Source organism: Panthera onca, chromosome F2 (assembly GCF_046562875.1).
Source record: "Panthera onca isolate mPanOnc1 chromosome F2, mPanOnc1 haplotype 2, whole genome shotgun sequence".
NCBI lineage: Eukaryota > Metazoa > Chordata > Mammalia > Carnivora > Felidae > Panthera > Panthera onca.
In genome coordinates, this window is record NC_138356.1 from 30575632 (window position 1) to 30601578 (window position 25947).

General features: G+C 35.9%; 1 protein-coding gene across 6 annotated transcripts in view; it reads right to left on the reverse strand.

Annotated features, from left to right (window-relative positions):
* Nucleotides 1-9926: 9926 nt before the first annotated feature.
* The window catches only part of SNX16 (sorting nexin 16), a 45322-nt gene continuing 29301 nt past the window's right edge, over nt 9927-25947 (reverse strand). For all 6 annotated transcript variants that reach the window (XM_078441872.2, XM_060610806.3, XM_060610802.3 and 3 more), the window contains 4 exons: nt 24253-24322; nt 13606-13742; nt 12735-12854; nt 9927-12034 (listed from right to left, as the gene is read on the reverse strand). In XM_078441872.2, the coding sequence (XP_078297998.1) occupies nt 11938-12034; nt 12735-12854; nt 13606-13742; nt 24253-24322 (424 nt within the window). In that variant the 3' untranslated portion in view covers nt 9927-11937. The remainder of the gene's footprint in view (nt 12035-12734; nt 12855-13605; nt 13743-24252; nt 24323-25947) is intronic.

Genomic DNA, 25947 nt, shown 5'->3' on the forward strand with positions numbered 1-25947 from the left:
TACAGCTACACTCATGCCAGAAGTCATTCATCGTGGCTGTTGGTTTTAAAGTGTGACTCGTGAGCCTTCTTCCCTAACCTCCTTTGTCAACCTAAGCCCAAGAGGTACAGCTGGAACCTGGGATCAGGGATAAAAATTGAGAACTCTTCCTTCACTGGCTGTGGAGAAGAAAAATTCACAGACAATGGCTACGATCCATCATTCGTGGAGGCTTTGTGGATGTAACCAAACACAGGAAAGAGAAGCACTAGACTGGGAGCCAAAGAGACTTGTTTTCCATGATGCCCCAACACTTGCTCAGTGTATTCATATAATCTTTCTGGTTTGAGGTTTTGTCTGCAAAATGAGAGGTTTGGAGCAGACGACTTGATGAGCTCGCAGGCATAGACATTCTAGGATTTGTATCTAGGTAAGTAGAGGCAGTCTACAAACTGCCACCCAACAACCACTGCAGGAGAGCTTTCCTAATCCCAGTTGCTTCTGTGGGCATGGCAGACTTTCTGTGAAGGGGATTTGTGCCTGAGGCTCTTCGGACCAGCTAATTTCTAAAGCACTTCTAGTTAGAATAGATAGATCCCCTGGGTCCATATTACTTATGAGTAGTTTATAAAGTATTAATTGCCTGGGGGCTAAGAGTTCCAAATACCTTATTCTGAAATGTTTTATCCAAAGTTGGTCACAATGCATTCCTGTGCAACAAATACATTGAGCCCTTGATGTGTATATGTCAGCACTATGACACAGACAGTCAAGGGCTGCTTAGGGTCTATGTGGTGGGTGGACTTAAAGTACAACCCAAAGTACTGAGTACTCTGCTAGAGGAATGCACCAGATGCTGTGGGTCTAACTTCCTGGGCACCCCAGGAGGAATGTCACATAAAGAGCTGGGTTATGAGAGCCTAGTTCATTGCAGCATGTCGAGCACATGCCCTACCACGCAGTGGATGGCTGACAATGTTTGCTGATTAATGCCTGCATGTATACACATTACAACGTGTCGGGTAATTGAGTGCAATGCCTGAAATGTTTCTGAGCACCTGACACATGCTTACGCGTGTACTCCTCTCAGCATATCAGATCGGTGAACGCTATCATTATCTCCCTTTTAAATGAGCACCAAGGCTCAGAGAGGCAAAGTAATTCGCCCACTTGGTAAGAAGCAGAACCAAAACTAAAACTTAAGTCTGTTCAATTTTAAAGTATATTCTTAACTAGCACTGGAGAAAATTATGAAATGTTTTATAGACGTGGAATGCTCAGAAAAGCAAAACCCAACAGATTTTTAAAAATTATTTTGAGGAAGGCATTGTAAATGTATATCCAGGTAAGCTACATCAACTCTTAGTGAGGCATTCATGTATTATCTAGCTTAAAAATGAAAGATGTTTCTAAATGTATTTCTCTTCCAGCACATACGGTAAAAGTCTTATTTTGAACATAAAGTTGTTTGCATATTATAAAACCAATTTCTCTGAGACCCAATTAAATAAATCATTGACTGAGTGAGTATCTGAAGGGTAGATGTCTGCAACATACCGGATGATGGAGCTTCCAGACTGCCTGGCTGCTTTCCTGTGGTCCGGCTTCATCCACCACACTCCTCTGGTCACCTTTCTTCACCTACAGGGGCTTGAGTCCATGTGCTGTTGTTGCTTCATCTTCTTTTACCAGGTAAACTTTAATTAATCCGAATGTGGGCCAACTCTCATTTCTTCCTCTGTCTTCTAATTCCTGTCCAGTCACCACAGGAAAATCATTATACCGTTTTAAGCAAAAACACAGACCTTATTTTGATTCATAAGCATAAGATGAGAGGTGATGATTGACAGACTAATGTCAAACAAAAAAAATCCAGTGCCAGCCACCTTCTTACGAGCTTGTTTGTGGTAGGTCAGGACTTGGCCCATCGCATGCAAGAAGACACTTAAAAAAAATAGAATTGTCAGGTATTTCGGAATGGCAAGGAATTTCCTCACGTGGCATTAGTTAGGCCTTCAGGGCTTGACATGGTCCCACTCCAGCCTAGAGGCACAGAAGGCCAGGAGGAAGCCAGTGCTTTCTCTGCTCTTGTGACCTGGTGCACTTAATCGTCCCATGTGTGTGCATGAACTACCACATGGGAGACTGGCCTTCATGAGGAACTGGGGAGGCCTGGGGGGAGGCGATCTCCCTGCTCACTTGTATCCTAATGGCATACATCTTTTGCACTGCTTTTTGGCCTGTTTAGTTGAGGTGGTCAGAGCTGGCATTTTTTAGCACACTTCAAAACTGCATCATCTCTTTGTGTTTGGCCTGGCTCACTTTGAAATCTCTGACTATATTCTTTACAAAAGTCTCCACTTACACCACTGGTTAAATTGCTTCCCTCAAGCCCTGTGTCCAGGTATATATCGGTTACTATGTTGTTTCATTACAAGTTCAAAACCATTTTGTCCTACTGCAAACATTTCTAGTGTAGTGTACTCTAGTGTAGTGTATTTGTAGTGTACTACAAATTTCTAGTGTATGATAGATTAAAAAGGAATTTTTTTTAATGTTTTACTTTTAAAAGTTTACTTATTTTTAAGACAGAATCCCAGCAGGTCCCGCACTTACGTCAGCACAGAGCCTGACATGGGGCTTGAACCCAGAAACCGTGAGATCATGATATGAGATGAAACGAAGAGTCAGACTCTTAACCGAATGAGCCACCTAGGCGCCCCGGATTAAAAAGGAATTTTCAGTTTAGTTTGATAAACTACCATTTATTTGATGCACCACTTGGAAATATGGTTAGAACAAAAACCATTTGTAAATTGGATAAAGCCTATTCAAGCCTTTGAAATTTAAAATAAAGGGTAGATGATGGAATAACGTGGTTACTGAATTCAGTCTGTCCACCAAAGTCATTTTTTAAAAATGTTTATTTATTTTTGAGACAGCATGAGTGGGGGAGGGGTAGAGAGGAGGACAGAGGATCTGAAGCAGGCTCTGCACTGACAGCAGCGAGCCTGATGTGGGGCTCGAACACAAACTGTGAGATCATGATCTGAGCCAAAGTTGTATGATCAACCAAGTTACCGAGGCTCCCCCAAAGTCCATTTTTTTTTTAAGTTTATATTTATAGAGAGAGCAAGAGAGAGCATGCACGGGCATGCGAGCAGTGCAGGACAGAGAGAATCCCAAGCAGGCTTCAGGCTGTAAGCACAGAGCCTGATGTGGGGTGTGATCCCATGAACTGTGAGATCATGACCTGAATCGAAATCAAGAGTCAGACACTTAACTGACTGATCCACCTAGATGCCCCCCAAAGTCATTTTTTAATAAAAGATTTACACTGTATTTTAGGTTTACAGACAGATTTCTGAATGGCCAAGGATGATGGTATTTAGGTCAGGAGGCTGGATGTCAGATTCTGCTCATTTATGAATGTCTAATATGTGGTAGACTGGGCTTAGCATTTTCATACTCCATTTAGGCCACAAAAATATTGTAGTTTGGAAGGTATTATCTTCCTCTTACAGGAGACAGAGAGGTTGAGGAATTTGCAGTGAGTCAAACAGAGAGCAGATGGTGGGGCAATACACATAGTAGTTATTGTTAGCTTAAAAATAATTTTGGGGCACCTGGGTGGCTTGGTTGGCTAAGCGTCTGACTTTAGCTAAGGTCATGATCTCACAGTTCCTGGGCTTGAGCCCCGCATTGAACTCTGTGCTGACAGCTCAGAGCCTAGAGCTTGCTTCAGATTCTGTGTGTGTGTGTCTCTCTCTCAGTCCCTCCCCAACTCACAGTCTGTCTCTCTCTTTTGAAAATAAAATTAAAAAAAAAAAATTAAAAAAATAAAAATAATTTTAAAAGTTAAAGTAATATATGCTTGTGGTAGAAAATTGACAGATTCGTGAAAATAAAATTCCTTGATAATTCCATCAAGTAGACAACCATGGCTATTATTTTACTGTATTTATTCTTTCTGTATACAAATGCATAAATGCATGACTTTTCACTTATAAAAGTGAGATAATACTGTTTTCTAAGTTGCTTTCTGCAATTAGTAGTATATCATAAGTATCCTCAAGTCTTGTTTGCAACATCACACTTTATTGAATACAAGAGAGGCCACTTCTTAATACACCATTTAATAAATCCCCTTGACACTAGAAACTTTGGTTGAAGTATCTGTGATAAATGTGATGTACATCCTTCGAGTAAATCTTTACACATCACATATGTAGCCACATCAGCTCCAGAAATATTCTTAAACCAGTTCTCATTCCCACCACCAATGCAGGGCGCCTGGGTGGCTCAGTTGGTTGAGTGTCCAACTTTGGCTCAGGTCATGATCTTACTGTTGTGAGTTCGAGTCCCCGTTGGGCTCTGTGTTGACAGCTCAGAGCCTGGAGCCTGCTTGGGATTCTGTGTCCCCCTCTTTCTCTGTTCCTTCCCTGCTCACAGTCTATCTCTCAAAAATAAATAAACATGAAAAGTTATTTTTAAAAAAGTATATATTGCAACTATATTTCTTTGATTACTAGTGGAATAAAACTTTTCCATTCTTTGTCTACCTGCATTTCTTCTTTTTCTTAAACTTTGCTTTAAATGTGAAATATTAAAATAAACGAAAAAAAAGACCACCTTTGTGATATTGTGCTATTATTGTATCTCCTCAAAGGAAAAAGAAAAACATGATCTTCTCCAATAACAAATTACTTCTGGAATGAAAAACAAATTAACTGAATGAGACATCTGGGCCCATCAGACATATTTCCATGACGCTTGTCACCATAGTACACATGGGGTCATGCATTACTGGAGTTCCTAACACAGGAGTTCCTAATAGGTTTTAGACCATTGAATTATGGGCAAGGGATATGAAGAACAAGAGATATAATACATCTTAATTAATCTGACTTGAGTTCTATAAAGCAGACCCCTCTCCTCATTTTTGGATGATTGTATACACCTGCCTGCTGGAGAGCTCCACTTGGGATTGCCTACAGTATTTCAAATCCAGCATGTCCCAAACTGAATGTACCCCCTGCCTCCCTAAAGCTTCTCACTGTTCTTTTCCTTAGTTAGTAGCATATCCATCTACCCAGAGATTATCAATCTACAAGACTTACTTCTCCTTCAAATACCTCTATTTTCTCTAATATTTCTGTAATTTAGGCCTTTATCTTAATCATTCAATAAATATTTTTGAGTACCTACTATGTGCCAGATCTTCTCCTAAGCTCGGTGGTGGTGGAGGAGAGCAAGGATGAGAGGGAGAAAAAGACAATGCCTTGCCTTTTAGGGGAAGCACGGAGGAGGTAGGCAGGTGAAACAGACAATAAAAAAGTAAATAAGAAATCTAAGATGGAGGTGATTGTTTTGGGTACTATTTCAGGTTGCCTATGGAGGTAACGTTTAACCTGTGATTTAAGACAAGAGCCTGATAGGATTCTGGGAGTAACAATCTAGAGAGGAGATACAGCCAGGTTAGAAGGCAGAAGACTCAAGGAAACGAAAGGGGGCCATGCGGGCTGGCATCAGGCAGAGTAACTGGCAGAGTGAAATCATGTTTGTAGGCCATATAGATATCTGAATGTTACAATGTTGAACATAATGGGAAACCTTTGAAAGTTTTTAAGTGGAGAACAAACATGCAGTGATTTATGTTTCTCAAAAAGAAAACCATGGCTGCCTTGGGAGACTGGATTGTAGGGGTGAAGGTGGAAGCGGGGAGATCCTTGTGATCTGGACCAGGGTGACTGGCAGTGAAGATAAAGAGAATTGGATAGATTCAAAGTATAGGGTAACCCATCCCCTTGCCCTCCACCCCAACTCTAGAATTCATAATTGATCTGCCAAAGTTCTGCATCTTCTGTATAAAATGCGCTCACTGACATCCAGGACACCCTGAATGCTTGTGGCTAGTTGGTTCCTTCTTAGAACATCTGCACGCTCCTGTTTCCTCCCAAGAGAATTGTGTGATTACCAAGCATCAGTTTGCTTCCAAATTTGTATATAACAGCTGTATTTAAAATTAAATGTAAATAAGGTTATTAATATTATATGAAACAATGAAATATGACAATTAATGATCATTTCTAGGGAAAACTAGGTCAGATGATTTGGAAAGACTTCGTAACAGTATAGGCAAGATAGCAATACAGGACTGCAAACAAAATGGTAAAAATGTGCTTTCTGTCATAGATTCCTTCATACACATCTCATGCCTTCACTCTACAGAAACTAAAGCTAGGTATCAGAAAATGCATCAGGGGTATGGCTTAGCTAGAGGGAAAACCAGAGTGCTCATTAGTAAAAGCATACCAAAGAAAGGCTTTGCACCTCTATTTAAACATTGGCAATGAATATATGTGCATCAAGTTAAAATAAAATGTTTAAGGTATGTAGTGTGGTTTGTGTGTCCCTTTTCGACCTATCACATCAGGTAAGTAAGTGGCTTCGACTTTGGAGGTAGAATTAACGTGCTGGATGGAAAAGGGAATTATGGATAATAATGATCCCTGCCACTTGCACAGCCTGAAGTGGACTCCCTCCTCTGCCTGGCATGCCCTTCTATTCTACTTTTAAGAAGCAGCTAAAGCTATATACTTCTACACTGGCCAATACTTGTCCTCCTTTCCAGCCCTCTCGTCCCTGTAATTCATCACAACTGCTATGTTTATCAGCACACTCACCACAATGCCGTACAGCATACAGATCAGCCTGTATAAAAAACTGTATCAGTGAACTACTTGAAGGGATCATGTGCTTCTCAACAATTTTTATAACCCAGAGCTAACACACAGTAGGTGCTCAATGTTTGTCCAATGGACAAATGAAGGAATACACTATGTACTTTAACCTTTTGAACCGCAAAGTATCTTTGTAACCATAGAATGATGTTACATCTGTCCTATACTGTTATGGACTGAATGTCTGTGTCCCCCTCAAATTCCTATGTTGAAGCTCTAACCCCCGAGTGTGGCTGTATTTGGAAATGGGGCCTCCAAGGAAGTGATGAAGGTTAAATGAGACAGGGGTAGTGTCCTGATCCAACAGGACTGATGTCCTAATGAGACACCAGAAAGCGTCCTCAGCAGACACCACCCACTCCGCTGGCACCTTGAGAACACAAATTCCTGTTTCAGCCATCCAGTCTGCAGTTATTTTGTTCTAGCAGTCTGAGAAGACTATTCCACATGTGTAGAACAACAGGCTGCCTTCTCTTTCGTATTTGGTTTGCCTAAAGGAGCCTCAGAAGTAAGCGATCTTTGGTATGTCTAATAGATGGTTCTCTCCCTTTCGGGTTTCAAGAAAAAAAAATTTCTCCTTTAATCTTTTTTCTTTACTAACAAAATATACAATATCTTCACAGGAAGAAAAGCCTTTTTGTTTGATAAGCTTTTTATCCTCTGTGGTTAAACCTACAGCTCAAATTAAAAAAATAGGTTTTATCATGGTACAACTAACAAAAAACAATTTTTAGTGGTTTAACAAGTGGCTAGACTCTCTGTGATTCCCTTACCCTTCACTCACACTTGCTACCCTGTATTTGCAAGATGGTTTTCATAGCACCTCCAGACATTCCTTGAGATCAAAACAAGTGGGGGGGGGGGGGGAAAGTGGGGGAGGAGAGGCTGTATCAGCAGCATGCTTACCTTCTTACAGGAAAAGCAAGTGATTTCCAGAAGTGGATTGCCAGCATACTTCTATCCATCTCACTGCCCATAATTGGGTCAGAAGTTCAAACCTAGTTGCAAGGGGAGCTGAGAAAATAAGTATTCAGTTTATCTCATTCCTACTTTCGAGGGGGCAAAGAATCTTTCGGGTTAGTCAATGAATGGTATTTGCTATACAGGGAACTGGAAGACAGGACTGGCATATGACCTAATTCTTTTTTTTTTTAATTAAAAAAAAATTTTTTTTTTAGAATTTATTTTTGACACAGAGAAAGAGAGAGAGAGAGAGAGAGAGAGCGAGCATGAGTGGGGGAGGGGCAGAGAGAGGGGGAGATACAGAATCCCAAGCAGGCTCCAGGCTCTGAGCTGTCAGCACAGAGCCCGATGCGGGGCTTGAACTCACAGACCATGAGATCGTGACCTGAACCGAAGTCGGAGGCTCAACCGACTGAGCCACCCAGGCGCCCCTGCATATGACCTAATTCTAAGAAATCTTCCAGATATAAGCTTAATCACTCCAAGGTGTGCTTTTCATTTCACACCTTAGCAAAGCACTTTAGCCGGCATCTAATACTTCTTTGATTACAATTAGCTAGGTTGCAAACATTCCATTAGACGTATACCAGGTCTTACCCTGTATCTATTACAGTAAAACACTACCTTTGGCTATTGAGTATATATTACCTGTATTGATTTTTATTATTGTTTTGTGTGAAGCTAATGACACTATTCTAACTTTTCTGTCAATGATAAATAAGAAAGTGGCAAGTCGGTCTTCTAATTTAAGGTTATGGTTAAAACCATAATCTGAGTTAATTAATATTGTGCTTTAGCCACGAACATACCCATAGATTGCCCTTGGCTAGCTTGTCTAAGTTTACATTCCATATTCACATGTTCTACTTCAAGACATCTTTTAAAGGGAAGAATAATTTAGCTTTGTGTAATTACTGCCATCCTTTAAAAAAAATGTTTATTTCAAGAGAGAGTGCATGTGTGTAAGTGGGGGAGGGACAGAGAGAGAAAGAGAGAGAGAGAATCCCAAGCAGGCTCTGCACTGTGAGCACAGAGTCTAATGCTCAACGGAGCCACCAGGCACCCTAAGAACTGCCATCCATACTGGTGCAGTAATTTTGTTAGCACAGACTATGACAAGTTCTTATCTAATGTAGCCTAAAATATCATTCAAATCTGAGACTTTATCAGAACAGAAATATACATCTGTCCTAACTGAAGACCTTAAACAGGGAGGAAAACTGGAGTTGAGAAAGAAAAAAAAATAAAATCATGTTTACTACACAAAAGCACAACTCTTAAGGTTCTATACGGTAGTTACAGGTGACCTACAATTTGGCTTAAGGCTGCTCCAAAAACAAATCAAAAAAGAGAAACACAGTAACAGAGTCTTTAGGATAAAAACAAACCAATTCTTTAAGAACAGGCTTTACTGCTACTGAGACCTAAGAGAATTTTCTCCCATGAGTCCTTATAAAGGGTACACTGTGTAGTATAGCAGACATCAGCCTTAAAAACACTTGTGTTGTACAAGTTCTAATGATTATTTTGCTAGTAGAAGCCAACAGCACAGAAGCAAAGTGCAATATAGTAAAGATAATTCTATTATCTTTAGGAAGAAGTAAAATGTGGATAATCTATGTGGCTCTTTGAACATCTTCCAGAGGATAAAATTTAGATTCTTCTCCTTACTAGTTAGGAATACAGACTTGTTTTTAACATAATCCCCAAACTCCTCTATTCCTGTAAGTAACAAAACTCATTTCAAAACCAGACAAATTATTTGCAGACTGAAGGCCACTGTTCCCTTCTGATATCACAGATGGTTAGAGTAGACTACATACATAATTTATCTGAGGAACATGATTTTCTAAATAAATGTGCTTTAAATGTGTAATCTCAGGATAGTAGACAAATAAAATGCATTTTAAAATGCTAAGTTTTATGGTTTTACTACCTATACATGAACTTAATTTTTAGAAGCTTAAGTTAAAAGATTATCCACAAAAGTATTTTCTGCTTGAATTATGTTCAATTTTTTTATTAATATTGGTTACATATGAAGTGTACTGCACCTATTCACAAAGACTTAAAATTATCAGTAATATGAAGTATAAACTTAAAAAAATCATAAACCCATTCCATGTCTGTGAAATGCAGCAGTTAAGTATAATTAAATTTACAATAATTGTAAGGGATAGAGAGAACATTGAAATTGAAGGGGGAAAATGGTATTCAAGATCTAAACAACATAGCTACTGCTGTACTGAAAAAATAATTTATTAAATGAATATAATACTGGGAATAAAATGCATCACAAAAGTAAAAAAAAAAAAAGTAAATTCTAAATATAAATAATAGTGGCTTATCAACAAGGGTTTTTCTTTACTCATCCAAAACTTTACATACAATGTTCTTAAAGGCTAGATTTTGAAAATGTATGGTTCACTTTAAAGCAGACTTGAATATAGCACTATAACATCTAAAATTCAGCAAAGATCATCTTGTTTTATTCGACTAAAAATGATATTAATTTAAATGATTGTTCTTTTTACGCCTTTTTAGGCCTAGAATATTTGAAATGAACAGATAGAATAGTTTATTACATTCTTTCTATCTCCCAAGATAGTAAACACATTTCTAGTATACTTTGTGGAATATATTTTGAGAGAAAACATACCTGCGCATTTGGACAAAGGTTTTTTTTTTTTTTTTTTTTATAATTTTTGGTCCTTTGGTAAAAAGCAGTCCCTTTTTAGATCAAAAGTTGACAATAGCCAATTGATCTTTTATCTACTTAAGTAGAATTTTAAACAACCACATTTTAATATGTACATCAAGATACCAATAAACTTTTAGATAGTGAAGAAGACAAAACTGGAGATCGTTATTCTATTTCCCTAGTAAGTTTCCCTCAGCTTTTAGAAAGCACATGCAGTTCAAAAAACCAAGTGGAATTTCAGAATGCTAGCATGATCACAGTACTTATTAACAGCAATATGCAAAGCAGTGGAAATAGAAAATAAATGAGTAACTACATATTATAAAAACGAAACAAGGCACTTTGAACAACTATAAGCAAATCTGAAATAAACACTTTTTCATAAAGCTGACTCACAGATTCTAGCAGACTGGTGTATAAAAGTGAAATAGTGAAGGCACTACATAAGTTTTTCCTAACTCCACTTACTAAAGAAATTCACCAATTAAACTTGGCACAAAAGAGTTTAATTATCATAAAGTGCATCACTTGGCTAAATATATTAAAAGGAAAATCAGCCTTAATACATTATAGCAACATATTCACATATGCAGAGATAAAAATGCAATCCCAGGAGTCAACATAGTTAGGAACTTTATAGTATATATGGCTTTTTATTTTGTGTTGTTTTTTTTTTATAACTCCCTATTTGCTTAGAATCAATATTTTCAAAAGAGTATATTTTGATTAGCAAGAAGAGGTAGTATTCTGAAAGAGGCAAACTCACTGATTCTACAGGTAGAGATTAAAGATTATGTGGAAAATCAGTACAACATATTATAATAAACTAGGACACTTATAATATTCTGATAATGAGTTAGCTTTTAAAATGAAGGCTATTTTATCACTTTAGCTATGTTATTATATGTTACTATAGCTCTTTCAAATAGTTTTCCTTTGGTATTAGAAAGTTTTCTTCTTTTTAAATAGCAATAACATTGCAACAGGCAATTTTTATTTACAGATGGCAAACATGTCAATATTTAAAACTTAATTCATCTTTACCACTGATTTAAACCAATAATGAAAATATATCATGTCAGAGATACAAAGAAGTATATATCAACCAGATAGCAACATGCATTTAATGTCCACTTAACTGATATAATTGGCAATTTAAACACAAACACAGACACGCATACACACACACACACACACACACACACACACACACACACACAAGCGCGCATACACACATTAGTTTGGAGCAATATATTGGCAAAAAAGCCAAAATAATTTATGCACATTATTTAAGAATTTAGTTTTGATAACAGAATTCTAACTAGATTTTTTTTTGGTGTATTAAATACAAAGGTTGGATAAAAGATAGTTTAAAGCAGCAATGAATACATTTCCTATCCCAATAACTTAAAAAACTTTTCTTTATGTAAACTTTATACATGTGCAATCTTTTTGTTTTCTGTAAATGCTTCAGTCTGTCTTTTATTTTTAACTATTTCCCACTCTATTCTAAATTTGCCGAAACATAGAAATGGAAGGAACTGCTCGCAGTTAGTCGTCCTCAGCACTGTATGCCACTTCTGCTACTTCTATGTCTGATACAGAATTTTCAGGTTCACTCAAACTTAAGCATGGCTTATCATCAGCTCTGCAAAAAAGAGAAACATGTCAATAAAGGGATTAGATACATGCTGTTTCCCTTCACTATCACCTTTCAAATTTTACCTAATGTAAAGAATATTTAAATACTAATGGGAAATATTTCATGGAAAAGAATATTTAAATATTTGATCAGAAATTTAATCATTTTTAAGTTGTTACAACACCTTTGGAGATATATTTTTAATTCTTTCAGCTCTTTCAACTATCATTTATCAATAAAATATAGTGACTTTCACCAACATAAAATTTGTTCTCATAATTACAGCTTACCTGCTACCACTAAAGTATTAATAATGACTTTGGATTTATAAGTAATAAATATTCTATGTGCTTTCAAATATAGTATCTTTTTATCATTCCTGTAGGTAGGCAGGCTGGTTGCTATTACAGTATCCCACTTTTTGAATGGAAAAAGACTGAGAGAGATTAATTTGTCAAGCTTTACAAAATTAATAAATTAACTGAGTACTTAATTTAGATCTATCTTCAAAGTAAGTAATAACATTTACAGCCTGGATTCTAAACACTCATTTTTAGGCACAGCTTAGAATATCTGTATGTCTTTCTCTGCTCAGATTTATGATACAATAACATTGGGTTCATAAAAAATACTCTATAGAGTATTAGTGCCTATTTGCCTCTAGTTATTCAGATGATTGGGCTACAATAAACCAAATATTATTTACCTAGATTCTTCATGTAAATCATCTCTATCAACCTCAGGTGCAGAGGACTCCACCTTTGGGATGTGTCCACCTTCCGTTCCACACATGAGCAGTGATTCTTCAGGTTCTAAAGACAATGTTCTAAAAGTAAATTATAGCAACAAGTTATTTTCTACAAATAAGTACTGGTTTGTTTTTGTAAATACATGTAGCTTTAGCAGTCTTCAGCTATTCTTTTTTTTTTTTTTCTTTTTAACATTTATTTTTGAGAGACAGAGAGACAGAACACGAGTGGGGGAGGGGTAGAGAGAGAAGGAGGCACCGAATCTGAAGCAGGCTTCAGGCTGTGAGCTATCAGCACAGAGCCTGATGCGAGGCTTGAACCCATGAATCGTGAGATCATGACCTGAGCCAAAGTTGGATGCTCAACTGACTGAGCCACCCAGGTGCCCCAGTCTTCAGCTATTCTTAAAATGGCTAATAAAGTGCTGACTCTGGGAGTCAACAGAGAAATTTGTACTTATGATTAATGTAAAGTGATTTTAACATCAATTCAATATATGCTGACGGGAATGCAAACTACAACTTTCACATGTGAAAAATTAGTGTAAGTGCCTTGAAACAAAGATGCCACTTAAATAGGGTAAAGCGAATAATGTTTATCTTGTTGAACAACTAGAGGCTTATTTTTCTGATGTTTCCCATCCTTCAAATGTTCAGCCTCCTAAATAAATTATCAAAAGGCAACTTTTCCAACCTACAAGGAAGTATACTAAGAGTCTAAGACTTTTTGAATCAGAAATTTCCTAAATCATATTAAAATACAAAGGGCATTTAGCCCAGAGTATTGAGTTGAATTAGTAAGGCCAAAAATGCAAGTATCACAATATACCTAATTCTGTTCTCTAGAGTATCTATATGAAGTTGCTTTTCATTGAGCAGTTTCTTCAGTGACTCCACCTCTTTTTGTTTTTCAAGTAGTTCTTTTTGAAAACGGTAATTTGTCTCTTCTAAAGTTTCACAGAAAGCCTTGAAAACAAACAAAAAATGAAGAAAAAATTAATTACTTATGCAGTATCTCCCTCAAGAGCATTACTAAAGAGTCAAAGAACATAATCAAAATAATATGTATGCAGCCCAAACAATTTGTTCTCTTCCCGCATTTTTTTTTTTTTTTGGTCTTTGCTATCTTGACACTCAATCCTCACCTACCTTGTGGACTTATAATTACAAGTCCCTTTTCCTAAGAATTGTTAAGTAGTAGGCCATGGTGCTTGAAATGAGTATGTGATAACCCTCTAGTGTAGGACTGGGAAAAAATAACCAGTAACCACTGTTAAAGTTTCTACTCTCCTTCATCTATTTTTGCCTGGTCCTAGATGAATACGTTTTGAAAAATGTGGCTATTCATTTGTATTAGCTCAGCAGGTATATTATTATAACAACCTCCTCAATAGCACCTATTTATTTTTCCCCAACATTGCTTTCCTCTTGCTTCTCCTTTTACCATATTCATTCAAAACTGACATTCTACCCATCATACCCAGATGCTAAATCCTGCTGAAATAAAGATTAAAACAAATAAACAAAATCATACTACCATAAAAAATGTCATGAAAAAATGTGGGTCACTTATCTTGATGAGGCTTTCAGTGAAACTGATCAATGCTTCTAATTATTCCTAGTTGTCTATATCATTCCCTGTCTTCTCTGTGACTACGTTAAACCTTCACTCTTGGCAAGTCCACTTATGACATGTTACTATTGCTGATTCCAAACCCAGATGATCCTGATTCCTATACCAGGAAAAACCAAATCCCTGACTTCCCGATTCTCAACTACATTAGCATCCTGCGCTTGTTCTCAAGAATGTTCCTGAATGACTCAAGTCATCTTGTGTACCCTACCTCCTCTGGAAACATGCTCTATCCTATGTACCCCTACCTCCTCTGGAAGCATGCTCTATCACATATTTTCTCTTAAATTTTCAACTTTTCCCCTTCCTCTGGACCCTTCATTTACTTGATAAAGTTGACTCAAGTTGATGAAGCCTAAAAATTTCTCCATATTAAAAAAAAATTATCTCCACCGCCCACTTGATCAAGAGTCTCTCTAGCTACTAACGCAATCTCCTTCCTTTCAAAACAAAGAAGTTTTCCACAAAAAAAAGTACTTCTCACTCAAATTGAGCCCCCAATTTACCTCTAAAATCACGAAATTAGAGAAGTTTTGCTCTCTTTTTCTCTACTAACCATGCCCAGGCAAAGGCTAACAATGACCTTCTAACTGGAAAATCCAAAGTACTGTTTTTATTAACTACACTGAATGTCACTCACCAGTGACTTAATTAAAAAAAAAATTAATGGAAACCTCTTTCACTGGCCTCCATAAAACTTCCTGGCTGGCCTCTTAACTTTGACAGTTACTTCTTAGTTTTCTATTTGCTCTTTACATGTGGGCATTCATTAAAGTTTTGCCCTTGGTTACATAATCTCTTGCTCTATATGCCATCCCTAGGCAATTGCACTTACTGTTAACATGTCAGCTCTCATGTTTATTCTATCTAACTTCCAATGTGGTTTGTTGTTGCTGTTGTTAATCTCCAGCCCACACCTTTCCTGAGTGCATGGACATCATTCATATACCTACTGGTCCTCTTCAGAAGAATTAGATGTACCAATGGCAAGTCAAATGGTGTTCACAAAGGAATATCTATTCTACCTCCTCATCTTCCAAGCCACCGGGCAGGCATCTTAGATCACTCCATTTCCCTACCTACTTTCTATGACCCAAGGATAACTCAGTTTTTCTACTCTCCCTTCCCCTCACCCCCCACTGCCTCATCAACACTGCTTGTATTTTTGTCATTTGTTCTCATTTCTACAGTCTTTAATTGTTAACCAAACTATACCACCAGTAAACTAATTGGTTTACCTATGTTCACTTAGGCACTCTGCTAATCTAAACTGGCTTTCTTTTTTTCTGTTGTTTTTTAAATTTTTTTAAACGTTATTTATTTTTTGAGAGAGACACAGCGTGAGTGGGGGAAGGACAGAGAAAGAGGGAGACACAGAATCTGAAGGAGGCTCCAAGCTCCGAGGAGCCATCAGCACAGAGCCCGACGCGGGGCTCATACTCGGGAACACAAGATCATGACCTGAGCCAAACAAAGTGAGACACTGAACCGACTGAGCCAGCCATGTGCCCCTAAGCTGGCTTTTTAAAAAACAGATCTGATAATGCTACCTCTGACTCACCACTGCCTAAATAATAAGGTCAAATATCTTACCTTGACAAATGAAGTATTATGTGACATATGCCTTTCACCCCAACTTCATAGCTTTTGCTCTATTTCCTTTTCCTGTCTTCTAGTCCTCCTCATACCCCATGTTCCACCTAACTGAATTACTTTCAGTTTCTCAAATATTTGTCTTTATATAAGTGGAAGTATATAATACCTAACATTCTGTGGCTTGCATTTTTACCTAATGACATAAGATGAACCTTATAAACATTCCCAGATTTAAGACCTTGGGTATATTCACATTATGAAAAAACCGAATACTTTTCAACTATAATGGAAATAGAACCAGGAACACAGACAAGAAGAAAAAAAATGAACCACACATAACTTCCATTGATCACAGCACGGGGGGTGACTAAACAAAATAAGGCCTCTGGCTATAAAATACCTAGCTAAAAACCCAACTTTTAAAATAGCTATGTGGGCAAGAAACAGAGGTAAGTCTCAGGGAACAAAAATCAAGAGAAATGAAAACAAGTGCCACGAGCACCGACACTATGTCTTTGGATAGTGGGAGGAGGGTTGAAGAGAGGTTATTTTTTGGTCATTTTGAACCTTAAACACCAAGATGGGACAAGAGATGAGGAGTCAGGCACATTTTAAGGGCTAGTGACCAAAAAATGAGACACTCAGGAATAAAACAAGGACTTTAAAAAGCTAAGTCATTAATAAAAATCACTCATCAAAATAGGAATGCATCAAGGAAGACTGTTTGTCTCATCTTGGCTTTTAGGTGGGAGAGCTAAAGTCTTCTGGAAGAATCTACAACCATGAGCTAATAATGCCTTATGTGGATTTTGCACTGAATTTATAACTATCACAATTAGCCAGAAACACCCAAGCTTAGAAATCAGCATAAAAAATGGTCCAGGATCAACAATACTCAAGGTATCTCATCAGAAGCAAACAAATTTCCATGGAAGAATATACCCTCAACTTTGGCTGTTAAGGTTTCCTGTAGACAAACTTCTAATCAAAGTAAATTTATAATCCAAAATTACAAAACACACTAGGAAATCATCCAACATAAAAGAAAGTGAACAGACCCCAAAAACAGAAAAATTAGGATTCCATAAATTTCAGATAGCATATTACTAAAGACCATAAAATATGAACAAGTATAATGACTTGAAAATATTTTTTATTTTATTTTTTATTTTTTTTTAATGTTAATTATTGAAAGACAGAGAGAGTCAGAGTGTGAGCAGGGGAGGGGCAGAGGGAGAGGGAGACACAGAATCTGAAACAGACTCCAGGCTCTGAGCTGTCAGCACTGAGCCCGACGCGGGGCTCGAACTCACAAACTGCGAGATCATGACCTGAGCCGAAGTTCGACGCTTAACCAACTGAGCCACCCAGGCACCCTGAAAATATTTTTTAAAAGCCACTATCAAAAAAACATCAGGTATAACTGAGACAAAACAAACAGAATGTCAAGACATGAGAAATATAGTCAATATTATTAAAATCTTCAATGGAAGTATCAAACAGTAGTATAATCCTGTCTGAAGACAATACAATAAACTGGGAGGGAGAACAAAGAAAATTGCAGAATTTATAAATTGAAGAATAAAGACAGATGGAGATAGAGAACATGAAGGAAAGGTTAAGACAGATGGAAAAGGAAAAAAAAAAGAAACTGACACACACATTTATACATAGAGTTCCTAAAAAAGAGAACAGAGAGAATAAGAAGCAACACTTCATGGGAAAACAGCAGAAAATTTTCACAACTGATTAAATACTAGCACTTTCAGATTTGGGAAGAATAATGCATCCCAAGGAAGCCAAAAATAGAAACCACCCACACACAAGATAGTAAAATTGCAAATGCCAAAATCATTTAGATCATTTAGATCTTTAGAGAAGATCTCTAAAATACTAGGAAAGAAAAAGTTTACTCTAAAGGGACAACAATGAACTGAGAATAGATGGTTCACAGCAACGGTCTACAGCAGAGGCAGTGGAAAAGACCTCGAAGCACCAAGAAAAATGATATCAAGGTAGAATTCTAGGCCCAGTTATATCATACTTCAAGAATAAGAGCAAGATTTTAAAAATTTCAGACATTAAATACCTATCCATTACCAACACACATTCACTAAAAGAGAACTATTAAATGACGTATTTCAAGGAGCAGTTAACTGAGCCCCAGTGGAAAGAGTGAGGTGAAAGAACTTGGAATGGTGAGCAAAGAAAGTGGCAGGTAAATCAAAGGAAGCACTGGCTCACTTTGGGAAGGCTGGAAACAATCTGGTTCTAAATTATCTGATGAGAACAACATATGACCATTAAATAAAAGACAGTGAATACAGAGCTTAGAAGCCAAGAATAGAGGAAAAAAGGGAAGAAAGAAAACACATTACGAATATAAAGGGAAGGGAAGGAGAAGCAGGGTAAATAAAAAGCACAAAATAAAATGAGAGAAATAAATACAAGTATATTGGTAATTACTGGACACATTATAACATAAATTCACCAAATGACATATTTTTCTGTTTACATCAAAACCCAAAAATCTACCTCTATGATGCTGACAAGAAACACACTTTAAATACAAAGATAGAAAAATACTTATAAGGCAACAGGCAAATCTGCTCTTTCTTCCCCACAAAAGGTATAGTTCTATGAATATCAGAGCAATGCATTTCAAGTGGAAAACATCAGGCACAAAAACAGTCACTATCTAATAATAAAAGGAATGATTCACTAGGGATATTTCAACTACAGAATTCTAAAGAAAAAAATTAACAACAAATCATAATGAGGGAATTAAGTATACTACTTTTGGTAATTAAGATGTTAAGATATTTTTAAAAATCATGAGAAAACAGCCTTACATCAATGTAGTTTAAAATCTGTACAAATTGGCAATCTTCTAAAAAAATACATCAAACTTGATCCCTAAAGAAACAGTCAAATAAACTCTACTCATTAAAGAAACGTAATCAGTTGTTGAAAATCTATGCATAAAACTATTGAACAAACCAAAGAAAGTATCAGACTCAGGTTGTTTAATAGGTGAGTTCTAATGAACACTCAGGGAACCAACAATACTAATCTTACTCAAATGATTCTGGAGAAAAGAAAAAGAGACTATTCCTCAACCTATGTAAGACCTGTATAATCCTGGTGCCAGATCCAACAACAATAACAGGGAAGAAAATTATACTGCAAAAACTCTAAATAAAATCATTACGATCCAAATCCAGCAATTAAAAAAAAATGCTGAATGAGTTAATTTCATAAATGAATAATGTTTTAGCATTTAAGAATCTGAGAATGTGATTTACCACACTAACAGATTAAAAAAAAACCCCATATGATTATCTTGAAAGATGTAAGCAAAAGCATTAATAACATACACATACCACAACCTTTCAACAAACTAGGAATAGAACTTCCTTAGCCTAAAAACACAGACAAACAAACATAACCCACAATTACCAACAGCTTGTAGGACACACCATATGTAACTAATGGTGAAATACAAAATCATTTCCTTTAAAGTTAGGAAGAGAGGAAAAGGATGCTCACCATAAATGCTCCTACTTAACTCCAAAGTTTCTACTTAGCACACAAAAAATATGAAAATGAAATGAAAGGTATTAAGGATTAAAAAAGAAAAAACATAGCTGTTAATATTTCAGAGGATGTGATTATGTATATAGAAATCTAAAAGGATCTACAAACTAATGAGAGATTTCATCAAAGATGTAACATAAAATATATAGAAAATAATAACAGTAACAAATTAGAATATAAGAAAAATACCAATTATGATAAGAAAATCCATAAAGAATTCTATAGCTTTCCCTACAAGTTTAAGGAAAAAAAAAATCACCTTCATTAAAGACTTTTAAGCAAAGATCTATTGATAGAAAGATTCAATTCTGTAATGACTCTGATCTTCAAAATTTATCAGTAAATTTATTATAATTCAAAACAAAATACCACCAGGATCTTTCATAAAACTCACAAGTGATTTTAAATTTCATATGGGAAAACAGTCAATTTTGAAGAACAAGGAAGGGAAACCTTGCCTTGCCAGATACAAAGATTATAAAGCCATAATAATTAATTAACACAGTACAGACTTAATAAAGAGAATAATAATAATAGTAATAAAAGAAAATAGAAACTCTGGAATTGGAAAAGCACAATACCCAAAGTGAAAAATTAACAAAAGGGGCTCAATAGCAGATTGGAAATGATACAAAAATGAGTCCGTGAGCTAGAAGATAGACCAATAGAAATTATTTAATCTCAAGAGCTGAGGGAAAATGATTGGGGAAAAAACCAAAAAACGAAAGACATAACAAAAAAAACCAAACCAGTATCCAGAAACATGTAGTACAATATGAAGTATACAAACGTGGGTAATGGTAATGCCAGAAGGAGAAAGGCAAAAGAACAAGACTGAAAAATTAGTTGAAGAAATAATGGCCAACAATTTCATAAATGTTACATAAAGCATTAATTTGCCAAATCCAAGAAGCTCAATGAAGCCAAATTAGGATAAACACCTTGACACATCATAATCAAACTGCTGAAAGTCAAGGGGCACTTGGGTGGCTCAGTCGGTTAAGCATCTGACTCTTGATTTTGGTTCAGGTCATGATCTCATGGTTCATGGGATCAAGCCCTACATCGGGCACTGAGCTGACAGCGTGGAGCCTGCTTGAGATTCTCTCTCTCCCTCTCTCTCTTTGCCCCTCCCTCCCAGCTCACACGTGCACGGTCTCTCTCAAAATAAATAAATGTTAATAAAAAAAAGGAAAGTAAAAAAAAAAAAAGTCTTGAAAATAGCAAGGGTGGAACAGCTCATCATGTTCACAGGAACAATGTAATTAAAGGTTGACTTTTCATCAGAAATGATGGAGGTCAGAAGACAGGAATGACACAAAGTACCGAAAGAAAAAAACCTGTCAATAAAACCATCCTTCAAAAATGAGCTTTCCCAGATAAACAAAGACTGAGAATTTGTTGCCCTCAGACCTGCCTTACAAAAAATATTAAAGGAAGATGTTGAAGCTGAAAGAATGTAATGCCCGATGATAACATCAATTCACAGGAAGGAATCAAGAGGGCTGTTAATAGTAAATAAATAGATAAATATAAGAGTTTATAACATATTTTTCCCATTTCCTAATTTCTTTATAAGAGAAAAGACTATACATAGAAGTAATTATTACACTGTATTATTGGGGTTATAACATAGATTTAAAATATGTAATAATAGGGGTGTCTGGCTGGCTCAGGAACATGAGTTTGAGCCCCAAATTGGGCCTAGAGCTTACTTTAAAAAATATGTAATAACAGCAATACAAAGGAGGGGGGGAAAGATATATGGACATCAAGTTTATAATTTACTGGAATTACGTATTACTCTGAAGTGGACTGTGTTAAGATGCATACTATAATGCATACTACAGAAACCACTGAAAAATAAAAAACATAAAAATTTCTACAGAGGAATCAAACTGGCATACTAAAAATACTTCTTTTGCACAAGAGTAAGCAGTAAAGGAGAAAGAGGACCAAAAGAGATGAGACAGATAGAAAATAAATTGCAAAATGGCAGATGTAAAGGGTAAAGATGTCAGACTAAAGAAAAGACCAAGACATAACTACATGCTATATACAAGAAATAGAACCTAGGGCTGAAAGACACAAACTGAAAGCAAAAAGATGGAAAGACATATACTAGGCAAACAGTAACCATAAGAGAGCTGTAATAAATAAGACTGTGTGGTACTAGCACAAGGATAGGTACCTAGACCAATGGAAGAGTATGAAGATCCCAGAAACAAACCCATTCTTTTATGTTTACTTGACTTTTGATAAAGGTGCCAACTCAATAAAGGTACATACACAATTAGATATCGGTAGGAACTTAAGACCTTTACCTCAGACCTTGTTAAAAAAATATCAGGTCAGGATGGATTACAGGCCTACGTGTAAGAACTAAAACTATAAAACTCCTAGAAAAAAAGGGAGAAAACTTTTGTGACCCTGTATAAGGTAAAGAATTTTTTATTTTTTTTTGTTTTTTAAGTAGGTCCATACCCAACGTGAGGCTTGAACCACAACCCTGACATCAAGAGTCAGATGCTCTACTGACTGAGCCAGCCAGATGCTACTGGGGAAAGAGTTCTAAATGACACAACACTAAAAGCATGAGCCATTTAAAAAAAGTGATAAAATGGGGGCACCTGGGAGGCTCAGTAGGTTAAGCATCTGGTTCAGCTCAGGTCATGGTCTCACGGTTTGGAGTTTGAGCCCCATGTCAGACTCTGTGCTGACAGCTCAGAGCCTGGAGCTTGCTTCAGATTCTGTGTCTCCCTCTCTCTCTGCCCCTCCCTTGTTTGCGCTCTGCCTCTCTCTCTTTCAAAAATAAACATTAAAAAAATTAAAAAAATAAAAATAAAAGTGATAAAATGAACTTCATTAAAATGAAAAACATTAGTACTTTAAAAGGCACCATTAAGAAGATGAATACAGATCAGGAGAAAATATAGGAAAATCAGATATCTGATAAAGGACTTATATCCAAAATAAAGAACACTTATGACTCAATAAGACAAACAACCAAACTTGGAAAAAAATGGGCAAAAGACGTAAATAGACAATTCATCAAAGAAAACATAGGAATGGCTAAAAAACACATGAAGAAGTGATCAATATATTAAAAAAGTGACCAACATGTCATTATGGAAATGTGAATTAAAACTATAGTGAAATACCACACTACACACTCACAAGAATGGATACACTCCAAAAGACAGATAAATCAAATATTTATAAGGACATGGATAAACTGGAGTTCTCATATACTAGTGGTGGGAATGTCAAATGGTATAGCTACTTTAGAAAACCGTGAGTTTCTTTAAAAAGTTAAACTTTATTTGCCATATAAGCAAACCTTCCACCTCTAGGGATCAATCCAAGAGAAATGGAAACAAATGTGCACACAAAGCCTCTATGAGATTGTTCACAGCACCATTATTCAAAATAGCACAAAACTGGAAACTACTTAAATGTCCCAAAACTGGTCACTGGATAAACAAATGTGGTATGTGCATACAATGGAAAATCATTCAGCAATAACAAGTAATGAAATATTCACAGAGGCTATATCATAGTTGACCCTCAAAAACACGACACTAGTGAAAGAAAGTAGATGTAAAGATTATACTATATGTTATGCATACTGTATTTGTAAAAGATTATGTACATTGAATACTGATCACACACACACACACACACACACACACACACACACACACACACACACACTATGACTCTATTCACATAAAAAATATCCAGAACAGGTAAAGTTGTAGAAACTGAAATCAGATCACTAGTTGTCTGGAGCTGGGAGTATGGACTGATTGCAAAATGGCTTGTAGGGAATTTTTGTCAAAAAGATGGGAATTTCTGAAATTGGATATGGAGATGGTGGCATACTTCTATAAATGTACTAAAAATTATTAAATTGTACATTTACAATGGAATAGCAAATAGTTAATTTTATGGATGAAACTTTTACCTCAATAAAGCTGTTTCCAAAAAGCTATGGCATTCACTCTAATATAAAGAACAGACTCAGTTTAACCAAAAAACATTACAAATCTACCAATTAAATCTGTTCCATTTAAGTGCCATTGAACAGTTGGGGAAAAAAACTTGCATAAAATCCTTCCTAATCTATTATTACCAAATCTATTTTGTGTATCTGGCCAATTGCTTCAAGAAATAGGCCGCTAACACATGAATTAAAGTAATTTGAGTAGCATCAAGCTTGAGTTGAATTGACAACAGAGAATAACTTCTACTTCTGAAGGTAAGTTTTAATTGATTTTAGTTGTAGGTTCTTTATTTTTGATATTTAGAAGCTTGGCATACAAATAGTACTTTTAAATGTAGTAAAATAAATTTCTGGATGATTTTCTTTTCTTTTGAAATAGTAAAAATAAGGAGAAAAATGCAACGTTTAATTTTAGAGCTTCATTGATGGCATGGCATGTATGAATTTTTATTTTTTCACTGAACTAGTTCATGTATTTCAATGAAAGAAACCTTTGACTCAAACATTAAAAGCTTTCTGTGTTAAAACTACAAAGGTCTGAAATTATAATATTTTGCTATTTGCTATTCCATTCGAGAAACAATGTGGTTATTGTACTGTATTATTTGTTCCTCTTTCCATGTGATATGTAATACACCACTTACCCTGCTTTCTTCTAGGCTATCAAATGGACCTGGTGGATCATCCAGACAAAGAAATTCTCTCACTGCGAGGCTTTTCAAAGGGGAAAAAAAAATAAGCTGGGGTACAAATAAGTTTACAAAAGAGAGCAAAAAGCAAGTGTTACTTTGAAGCCATTACAGTGTTTTAAACAAATCGGTTTTGCGTATATACTAAAAGCAGCAAGTTGGTTTATGTGTTTTTACATAAACAACCAAATACAAATATAAAATCTATAAAAGATACAAAGACTTTAAGTCATTTTCTAAGATCTTATGAAGATAGAGATTATGAATTCATGCTATATAAAAACTGCAAGACATAAAATATAAGTCAAAATAATGGTATAAGAGACCAACCTAAATGATGAATAGAAACAGTATTACTTCCAAAACAATATCAATTTAAAGTAGTCTAAAAATGTCATGATCTTGTTATGAAGCAATACCATTTCTAATTTATACTTTGTTTCTTCCTCAGGAGATGCTTCTAAAGCAACTAAAAAGTATTTACTCTAAAACAAGTTAAAGATTTTTGTTGCAATCATGTTTACTACACTAATTTAGTTAAATATTTTCCCTAAAGAGTTTAAGAGAAAAAAATTCTGAACTCATTTTTGAATTACCATAAATTTCAAAATAATGAAATACAGTTGACCCTTCAATCATACAGGGGTTAAGGGTGCTGACTCCCTGTGCAGATGAAAATCTGCACGTATCTTTTGACTCTCCAAAAACTTAACTACTAATAGCCTACTGTTGACTGGAAGCTTCACCAATAACATAAATGGTCAATTGACACATACATTGTATATTATATACTATATTTTTACAATAAAGCTAGAGAAAGGAAAATATTAAGAAAATCATAAGGAAAATACATTTATAGTACTATGCTGTAAAGAATCTGCATATAAGAGGATCTATGTAGTTCAAACCCGTGTTGCTCAAGAGGCAACTGTAATATGGAAAATATGATTTTTTGATGTGCTGCATAAAAGAGATGCCAGGAGATGTCACCCATATACTGAGAAGGGAATGGAATGCTGGGGTTCATGCAGGTGAGACAGGTTGATGACAGGGGATGGTCATGAAGAGCTAAATGGAACAGTGAAAGCTTTCCAAAAGAAAAAGCAATATGAATTAATATAAAGAAGCGGCGTTAAGAAAATGATCCAGAAGACTCCAAAGAGGAGTAAATTTGTGGAGTATAAAATCTTGACAATATAGGTAGTAAAGGACACACATTCAGGGAAACTGAGAAAAAAAGCTGAGTACTCATAATCATGAAATCATACAGATGGAAAGGATCTTAAATGTGATCTAGTTGCTTTCTAAAAGATGTGATCCATAGTATGCTTTCTATCCTTTACATGTGTTCAGCCAGGAGTATACCTAAACACCTCCAGGTTTAGAGAACGTTCCACCTCTCAGAATAAACCATCTTATGCTTGAAAAATACTGAAAATTAGAGAATTATTTTTTTTCCCCTGAGCTGGGCTTTTACTCCCTGCAGCTTCTATTCAATGAATCTCAGTTGTGCTTTTGAGCCATTCAGGGTAAATCTAAGTCCTCTTTCACATGATAACCCTAAAAGAATGTAAAAAATGTTATCTTTCCTCTAACCTTATATTTTTCCAAAACAATACTAATACACTAATATCTTCTTTTAACCTGTAC